Below are 9,799 nucleotides of genomic sequence, written 5' to 3'. Positions count from 1 at the left end.
TAAAAATATTTCATATTTCAACACATACTTAAAAAAGTGACAACATAACTCTGATCTGACACAACATATCAGAGAATAATTAGGCATATGCTTGTCTGAAACGGAAAAACAAAAACAAATTATCATGAACTCATCATACCATCTATCAGCTAGATATGGGCAACATCTATTTTGTCTTCTTTTGGAATGATGGCCATTTCCTCTAAACAACTGCAAGAAAAAAGCTTCTAAAATTCTAAAATAATCACTGGGTGATGGATATTTGTTTTTCGTATGCACCTAAATGGTGATGGGACAAAAAACAAAAACAAAAATATAGAGCGTAGTCATTTTAGAATACAATTGTATGTCAAAAAAGGGCCTGAACATGCTGTTTTGTGGGTACTATGCTAAATGGCTGTTCTACAAGCAGTTCTTTGCCACAACTGATGGGCTTGACATTTTGCATAGACTTCATTGTGATGTCTTGATTCCTTCCAACAATTTCCTTTGGACCATATCGGACTGTAGCATCGATTATGGTTGCCAAGTTGTGCAGTTGGGCTTTTGTTTGGGTTACCCCACAGCAAATATCAGTAGCCAAGGGAAAATGTAAAATCAGTTTCCACTGTACTGAAAAAAAAAAAAAAGATTGTCAATCACAATGTTCTGCTGCCAAGCTATCACAGACCATACTGGCCGTCAAACAAACAAACAAACAAAAAACAAACAGACAGACAAACAAACAAACAATGTTGGAATTCTCCCACAAATCAACTCTTGCTGTCCTTCTTTAAACCACCAAGGATCATAACAACAGAGCTGCTGCGATTCACACAGATCCAAACACAATGATGCACCTACGCATCGTCTTTCCGAGAGACAGGAAATGAGCCATCTGTTTAACATGCCATCTTAAAAGACATGAATAAACTTTAGGAAGGCAATCAAGAGTAAGCACACACTAACATGGACAACAGTTGCTGAGTAATAGACAGCATTTTCTACTGCTGAAACTTACTGCTCTTACCCCCTGCAAACACATGCACCAAGATTCGAACACGGTCCAAATAGATAGAATTGCATAAAATTGTCTTTCCTTGTTTTTGTTTTTTTCCTCGGATGCCAAATTTTTTTCCCTCAAGATCGTTTGTTAATGACAGGCCAAAATTTTGACAGGTTTCTTGTTTTATTGCAGCTTCAATGCATTACCTATGCATATGTACAGACACAAATGCATCCATTCTGCAATTTTATTCTAGTTTTTTTTTTTCATGTTTGGAAATATCTGCCACAATGTTACAATTCAACGGAGTAAACTGGACGAGAGATATTGCAGTTCTTCTGTGCTGTGCAGAGCAGACTGACAGAAATTTTTAATCATAACTGAAGCTGCAATATGTATCCGTAATCTACACAATTTTAGTGTTTGCTCACACATCAGGAATGATATAATCAGCTGAGTGAGGACATAACATCAGCCCTAAGAAACTAAGTTTAAATACTTTGTGTGACCAATTATACACTGCGACACTGACTGTAACAGCAGATATTTACGCTAACTTGTCCACTGCTAGGAGAGTCAGCAAACCACCTGACCCCCATGACCTGACGACCTTCCATATGTGGGTGGGGTCTTTTAAAGTGTAAAGACTGGTAGAATTGAGCATGCAGAACAGGGGGGTTGGGTGGTGCCAGGAGTTTAATCATTCTTTGCCAGAGCCAGCACAGTGAAGCGTAGTTCAGACGGGTCACGGGCCATGAACTTCTTGCACACGTTTGCAGCTGACTGGTGGTGAGAAAAAAAGAGGACAAGGAAATGTAAAGTAGACACATTATGATATCACTGTTGCTAAATTTGTATGGAAAGGCCACTCAAGGAAAAACCACAAGATTGGGATTTACAGAGATGACCTTCCTTCACAGGCTCACAGCAGCCACTTAACCCGTTGAGGACGAGTCCCGAGTATACTCGGGCAGGGGTCTATGGGAAATGCATGTTGTAGCAAAATCATTCCGTCCTCAACGGGTTAAGATTAGAGCAGACGAACTCATCCACCTGCAAAATGTTATGTAGAGGGAATCTAGTACTCTGCACAAACACAAGCAAACAAATGTTTGATATAGATTCAGAGAATGACACATGAGAATTGTGGAGATAAGAGAGAAGTGAAATATATGTGATGTTTCAACAGATGCTTCACGAAATGAGATAAACTAAGTCGGTGAGTGATGCAGACTATTGAACGTGGAATCAAAAACATCAAAAGGAAGATATACAGGAGGAAGGAAAGAGGTAAGTCGAGGAGAGATAAGACTATAGTGTAAGAGAAAGAAAAGAACTTCAACTTCAACTTCTTCCTTTCCCCCTCCCGTCTGTTTCATCTTTTTCCTCCCAAAGATTTCCAAATCCTTTACCTGATTTTCACTCTACTGTAAAAGTGGAAATTTTTGTATATTTCGCGCGACCAGAAACCAGCACAAAAAATAAAAACACCAGAATATTTTTGCATGTGATATGTTCAACTAATAAATGTCATGGTTCTGCGGAATTAAAAACACGTAAAATTCATCTCACCCAGCCGAGCACGAAAAATAGCTCATGCGAAAATAACCACTTTTACATGATTCTTCCTTACAACTCTCTCTGTCCTCTATGCTCCTGTCTCCAATTGTGCAATTTCAACTTCCAGTTCACGGCTGCCCCTAAACTGTCACTATTTGCCTTCCTTATGCTCTCCCTATGTCACTTCCCTCCCACACTTTCCTCTCTCTAGGCTCTTTTTCTGCAAAGCAATAGTCCCTGCAAGGTTATGTACACATGCACATGGTGTTATCGCAAACTCTATTCCTCATTTACTTCATCATGCAAACCTTCATAAAACATGAAACAGAAAATGATTTTTGAAGGCGTTTGCATAGCATATGCTCGGTTTTCACGGAAAAGGAGAAAGTCATTAAATCTGAATGTTTCTCACATTTTTTACCCAAGATGTATAAACTGAAGGAAATGATATCACCTCAAAAGTTTCCAACTGGCCTGTTCAGAAAATCTACAATGGATTTCATTTTCTTTTTAGTATGAAATCGGTATGAAAAAGATGTATTCTTTGCATTTGCTATTGCTGCTTGGTAATAACCAGGTAATGATGACTTTTGAGGGGACATGGGTTTAAGCTGCTAAATTCTGGGGATAAACTAATTTGAGAATTATACGGTGATGACATCGCCACCTCTTTGTAATTTGTGTGTGTGGTTGTGGGAAATATCACTACTCGGTGCAAGGATGAGAAACATTTAAACTTTCCAGTTCTACATCCATGTTTGATGAAAACTTTTACCATTGTGTTCATCATTTTCAAATGATCATGCATTCATCATCGTGTTCAGTATACTCATCTATACTCAGCAAAAATCAGGTTCTGAAGCCTCCTCAAACAGCCTTTTAGCTCAATATAAACAGACAGAATATGGAAAAGGAGATCCGATCTGATCACAGTTTGAAACAACCTACAGGAGGTGATTTCACAGCCTCCTGTAGCAGCTTTGAAGAGCCTTGGCTGAAGTATAAAACACTACGAGTTTCAAGAAGTGGCTTTTTCGATGTCTGGAAGTCAATCACCGAAGGTCATTACCCTTTAACACAAACAAAAAAGCGCCATTGATAATAACACTGCACAACTCATATATTTTTGTGCTCGATTACATTGTGGTTACATAACACATGGCATTCAAAAGCATGCACCACTTATTGGAGGGGAATTTGGTTACCATAAGAACAGAGCCAGTTAGGGCCTGTTTTAGGTGGAGTAAAAATGGACAAGAAATTTGTTTTTCAAAAGGGTTTTCTAAACAGTTCGAGGAGGCTCCAAATTTTGGGCTGCAGTATAAATGGGGCACAGGTCAAACTTCGTATTGTATGGAATTATGCTCTAGCCATAATGCTATCAAGGGCCTTGAAAGAAAATCCACAGACCAAAGGCTGACCTTGAGAAAGCTTTCCTCCACTGGTCCGTGATTGATGGGGAACTTCTTGCGGCCATCTAGCTCATACACGCAGCCTTCCTTCTCTACCAGTGCGATGAAATGTGGACACACATCCTCATCCGCCTGAGGAGCCTGTAAAATACAGAAAACCGGTGTGCTCAGAGGAAGTCATGAGCAATTCTTTTTCTTCTTGTTTTTCTTTTTCTTTTCTTTTGGTTTAAAACACAGTAAAATTGTGAAAAGGATGAAAATTAATCTATACACACATATCTCCATACTTACACACACACACACATACATGCTAAACAAAACAAATACAAAAACATAGACAGACTGACTGATAGACAGCCACATACATGCACACACAAACACACGAACAAACTATTCAATTCAATTCAATCTGGTTTATTCACAATACTGCCATGGCAGCCAAGAGGCTGAATTGCAGAGTTACTTGTGTATACAATAAAATATGGAATGTTATTATTTGATGAAAAAAATACATAATAGTCATATACACACATACATATGTTCATAATTATTTGATAAAACTGAAAAATAATAAGTTTACTTCATGGTATAAAGAATACATACTAAGACGCCAACATCCAAGATCCACTAATATACACACAAGCAACCAGTACTGTACATGTACACTGATCTCAATCTCCACTCACCTCGGTTTGTCCCTCCTGTGCGCTTACTTCATGGGCCTGGCTGATGGTTTCACTGGACTCCAGCTTCTTACCCCGCTCCTCTGGCGTCATGGCTTTGGTCTCGTCGAGGAACTCCTTAAGAGTACTCTCTGTGATGTGAATTCAGATCACAAGCATTGCAGGCATGAGATCTACAAGGGACATGCACTTGGGAACAGTCACTGATGACAAGCTATGCTGAAAAGAAAATTGTTACTGGGAGTATTATCTGAATAATGTAATATAGCTGAGGTATACTTCTAGTCACAATAGCAACATTTCTAGTTGATTTATACACAAGATATCTTATTGTGTCTATTGTGACAATCATGGAAATGTGTAACTGTGACTCAATTTGTTTTTGTGCTACCATTGTAAAAATGTCAATGGCAACAAAATTTCTATGTCCTATCATAGACCAATAAAGATGAATCTGAATTGGATATAGGGGTAAGAGAGGTATATCAGGAAGAAGAGCTTAAGTGGATGTTCTTTTTGAAGCAATGTTCGAAAGAAAATCATGTCACTGCCAGGAAGCAGCACTGGTGAAGGATCAAAAAGAAAGATTTTCATCAGAGAAGAATGAACTGTAACTGATGGAAATGGCTTATACAGTATAGACAGATAGCAACATGGACTAGCATGTTAGCATCAAGATAGAAATAAATATTTGAAGGCAAATCTCTACAGGTGTCAATGTCCTTTCATGCTGAACACTTACCTAGTGACACAGTTGGTGAATTGTTGAGGACAGCATGTAGTACTCCAATGGTCCCACAGGCATTGCTAATTGTTTGTTTCATGTAGTACAGTTCATCACTCACAGTCTGCCCATCCTCCAGAATTTTTTTCTCTTCTGTCTCTGTAAATGCCTTGGTCTGGAGTGGACAGTGATGATAACGGTGTAAGGAAATAAAAATCCACATCATCATCATCTTCATCATCATTACCATAATCTATATCAAATAAAAATATGATGATAACAATGACTAAAGAAAAAAGATCAATGATGTAGTTTAAGACCTTTTAACATTTGTATTTTGATTGTGGAAAGTTAGTCATCTTTGGAAATTGTGCAGTCAAGGTTTTGCTTTACCCCAGATGCAAAATTCAAATTAGCAATCCTTTTATGGAGGTGTTGAAATACAGTACACTGGAGGAAGGTAAAACTTTTTAAAACCATTTGATATTATTGATAGAATGGATGATAATGAAATTTTCAAAGGAAAACAAGTGGCCCCCATTGGCAATGGAAATAAAGAAATGAATGAAAGGGAATTTAAAATGCACGGTACACTGGCTTTGCCCAGCAGGAAATGGATATACTTCTTAATGATGGGCAATAACATAACTCTTTTTATACTTGATATTTATTGAGTGCAGTCCACTCCTGTTATAACAAACACAGTTATAATAAAATTCCAGTTACAACGAAGTAAAAATTCAAACTGCAACATTATCCATTATATCAACGTTGCACACTGGCACTGGTCCGACGGTCCCTGACCAGTGAAAATCACGATCAGACCAGTAGTATTTTCAGGAATGGACCAGTAAAAAATACAAAAACTGGGTACCTACTGGTCCGAGAAATGGGTCGGCAAGCTGCAGGTCGGACCAGTAGAAAAAATGGGTTAGTGTGCAGCCCTGACTATATGTATTTTTATTGTTTACAAAACTTCGATATAATGAAAGAAAATTGCCGGTCCCTAAGGACTTCGTTGTAACAGGAGTCCACTGTACTATTTGGCAAGACTGTTGTTTGTGATTGGTGTGTGTGTGTGTGTGTGTGTGTGTGTGTGTGTAGATGTACATTGTAATTGTGACTGAGAAGGATGTTGCTCTGAAAGGCTCCCTTTAATATCAAGCTTTCTGCCTATATACAGCACTCTTCAGTATCTACTTAGAGAACATACAAGGATAGTCTTAACGACATGATGTGCCATGACATAGGTTTAATATCTTACAGTGCAATATTGGACAAAATCATATGATATATGATAACAGCAAGTAACTGAGTATCCATGTATACATTACAAGGTCGTACCTTGTCACTGTAAGGAAAGAGGAGCACAAGTGCTACCACAGGCTGTGGCACCATCATCAAGAGATCATCATCCAGCCCAATGACATCAGTGAATTGCCACTTGTCAGACATCCCAAGCTTGTACATATACTGAAAAAAAAAACAATGCGAAGAAATAATCATATTATTAATGATGAGAACAATGAAGAATAATAATAAAAACAATAACAATAACAATAATAATGATAAAACAAACAGATCTTCACAGGAAACTACTGTAAAAGCAAAAATTTTCACGTGAATACTACTTTTGCACACTCAACTGAATTTATAAAACAAATTTGCATGTTTCAAATTTCACAGAGTGTCATAATGCGCTAGCACTTCAAAGAGCTCACTGTTGCCAACGCAGCTAAGAGCTTGGCATCATCAAAGGTACAGGTTGCAACTGATCTGCATCAAGTCAGCAAATTCACTCAAGCTGCGGGACTAGCAAGTATGAAGACTACAAATAGAAACACAGCAACTATACCACGTCAATGTACCTACCTTGCAATCAAAGATGTACAATATCATTGTATACAGATGTATAACAAGCCAAAAATTAGCTCATAGGTCTCATTTTCGCACTAATCAATGTTGTGCAAAATAACCAATAACTTTCAACTTTTACAATAACCCTGTAATCTTTCCCTACAGTTTGTGGAAAAAGTGCGTGTCAATTGGGCAAAAGGGTTTTACACTGTACATTACTTTACCTGACTCATAAGTAAAAGAGAAAGAGTACAGGATAAAGTAAATGGTGCATGAAATAAGAAAATAGGAAGAGTAGCGTGCAGTACCTCTGATTCATATAAGTTTGCAACAGTAAAATATATGTGGTGAAAGGAAGAAAATAAAAACAGATAAAATCAAAACATTCTATTACACTACACATAACCATTCATGGTAGGACACAATTTTGACAAAATAGCAAAACAGATGAAAAACATTATCAACAAATGTGTCATCAAGCGCTGAGATGATCTGTCTCGTACATTTAAGTTTGCTTTGAATTTAACATCAATTATTTTTAATATGCCAATCAATTTCTATCTAAGATTTGTTGCTTTTGTTTCACTTGTTACATTTTAAATGTTGCACCTTCCCTTTAAATGCACAATAAAAGAATTAAAAATAAAAACTGGGAAAAGGGAATGACTGTTGAAGTGATTGATAGATCATATAGTAACGCTTAAACAAGGAACATACAAGTAGAAACACAATTCTCTTATCCTTGCAAAGTTGGCTGTCCATGCTGTTTACAGTGTTCAGCTCTGTGTATTTCAGTCATAGATCCTGTATCCCTCATATAGAAATGTGTGGTATTGAAACCCACCTCTTGTAATAGGCTCAGTTCTTGTTGTCTTTATTTTCGTGGGAAAACAGAAAAAAAAACCCTCACCCACCATTGATATTTCTAAATGCAAAGACAAACAAGTAAAGATGAGGACTTACCTTGGACATAACCTGTCAAGTGAAAAGAAGGAAAAGAGAAAATTTATCATTAATTCAATCATTTCATGTATTCAAAAAAATGACACACACATTCTTCATTTTGTTTTCAATATGAAATATTGCAGGTATTTTATGTTGAAAACAAGATGAACCACTAACCTGAAATACTATTCCACATTATGTTCAACCTCGCTCAATCAAAAAAAAAAAAAAATAATAAAAATAACGTCATAACGATGACGAGGGTTCATCAAATTTGGCACAGTTAGAAAGTCATCAAAATTGTCATTTAATAGTCGAAAAATATATCAGCATTTTTACGGCCTATACGTCTATGCATATATAATGTATATAATGCGGTGATTAAAAAGCATCACCACTGAAGTCTCAGTTGACTTGGAAACAATCTTTAAATATCTTTACCTCTCTGACATGAATTCATAAAGGACCAATTGTGTTCCTTGCATTATTATATAAATGCTTGAGTAGTCTTGCAAAATCTAACTGTTAGAAGTGATCACCACAATTACCCAAGAGAAAAGGTTGGACTTGATCATTTGAACAACAAATCTGAGTCTCCAAATCAATTCGGCACTACTACTGTCGTGCTGTAGGCCATCGGGGTCTTTGAATAATAGCACTCGCTGAAGACACTCGGATCGGTGGGCATAGCCATAGTAACATTAGATGGATTACAAAAAAAAAAAAGTAATTAGAATATCTAACTTTAGATCATATTGAAGATAAGTTATCTTCACGACTGCAGCTGAGTGAGTGATGACATTTTGATAAAGAAAACTGAATCATTTAGGGCCTACCTATTTACTACTAATAAATTTACTAGAAAAACTACTCTAACTGGTTAGGCCCGAATGTTTACAACAGTTTTCAATGTAATGTTTACTAGGAATGAATGATGATACAATATAAATTTAGAGAGGTCTAGAAGTAGAAATAATCTACCGGTATAATTTACATCTTCAACAGCTGCTTTTATTCGGTTTTAAATGATACACGAGCTGTTTCAGGCTGGGCTGTTGCGTGTTGGATATGGAGCCTGAGGTGTGTTCTCGTACCGTCTGTGCGAGCAGGTGATGTGATTTAGATGCAGAGCGCATGAAATGTTCCAGCATCACGATCTGGCTAGATAAGGAGGCCGAGGCGAGGCCAAGGCAAAGAGTGCATTCGTTACGGAGTCCCACGTAACCCCACCTACTACTCAGTACTAGATGCACCTCCTCCCTGATCGGATGACACTGATTCGTTACTCTTCACTTACCTGAGGATTGGACTCCAAAGGTACCCAACGTATTTCAGATTTCTCAGACATTCTGGACAGCTGTGGAAGCAATCAAAAGTAGACTTTTTAAGCTGAAATTGACAAAGCAGAATTTCGTCTCCCAGAAATGCGCTTAAAAGTGTTAAGTCCAAGATATGATAGTCGGATGCTGTGCTGAGATGGTTGTGTGGATGGATGGATGGTGCGCGCGCGATGTGCAGTTAAATGGGCGAAAACGGCGGAAGACGCCGCGTACGTGTTGTGTTGCAGCACTGCAGGCTATAACTAGGCAGAAAATGAATGCACACACGAGTTTCTCCAGCGAGTGGCACGCAC

General features: G+C 37.7%; 1 protein-coding gene across 1 annotated transcript; it reads right to left on the bottom strand.

Annotated features, from left to right (window-relative positions):
- Positions 1–688: 688 nt before the first annotated feature.
- Positions 689–9,518, bottom strand: LOC139733108 (ubiquitin carboxyl-terminal hydrolase isozyme L3-like). The gene is made up of 7 exons (XM_071643951.1): positions 9,464–9,518; positions 8,185–8,196; positions 6,709–6,837; positions 5,383–5,539; positions 4,644–4,771; positions 3,967–4,098; positions 689–1,768 (listed from the first exon to the last, which is right to left on the bottom strand). Exons 1-7 carry the CDS (start codon positions 9,512–9,514, stop codon positions 1,682–1,684), a joined length of 696 nt encoding a protein of 231 aa, XP_071500052.1. The 5' UTR covers positions 9,515–9,518; the 3' UTR covers positions 689–1,681.
- Between the last annotated feature and the right edge of the window lie 281 nt (positions 9,519–9,799).

This window comes from Diadema antillarum, unplaced genomic scaffold, assembly GCF_040938485.1.
Source record: "Diadema antillarum isolate AM-2024a unplaced genomic scaffold, OU_Dant_1.0 seq00000460_RagTag, whole genome shotgun sequence".
Classification (NCBI taxonomy): domain Eukaryota; kingdom Metazoa; phylum Echinodermata; class Echinoidea; order Diadematoida; family Diadematidae; genus Diadema; species Diadema antillarum.
Note: the sequence above shows the minus strand (reverse complement) of the source record. Positions and strands in the feature narration are given on the sequence as shown.

Coding starts and splice junctions, on each gene's coding strand:
- LOC139733108 (XM_071643951.1), bottom strand. CDS start 9,514: ATGTCTGAGAAATCTGAAATACGTTGGGTACCTTTGGAGTCCAATCCT. Junction 5,540..6,708: donor TCTTTCCTTACAGTGACAAG/GTACGACCTTGT, acceptor TGTCCACTCCAG/ACCAAGGCATTTACAGAGAC. Junction 4,772..5,382: donor TTCACCAACTGTGTCACTAG/GTAAGTGTTCAG, acceptor TTCACATCACAG/AGAGTACTCTTAAGGAGTTC.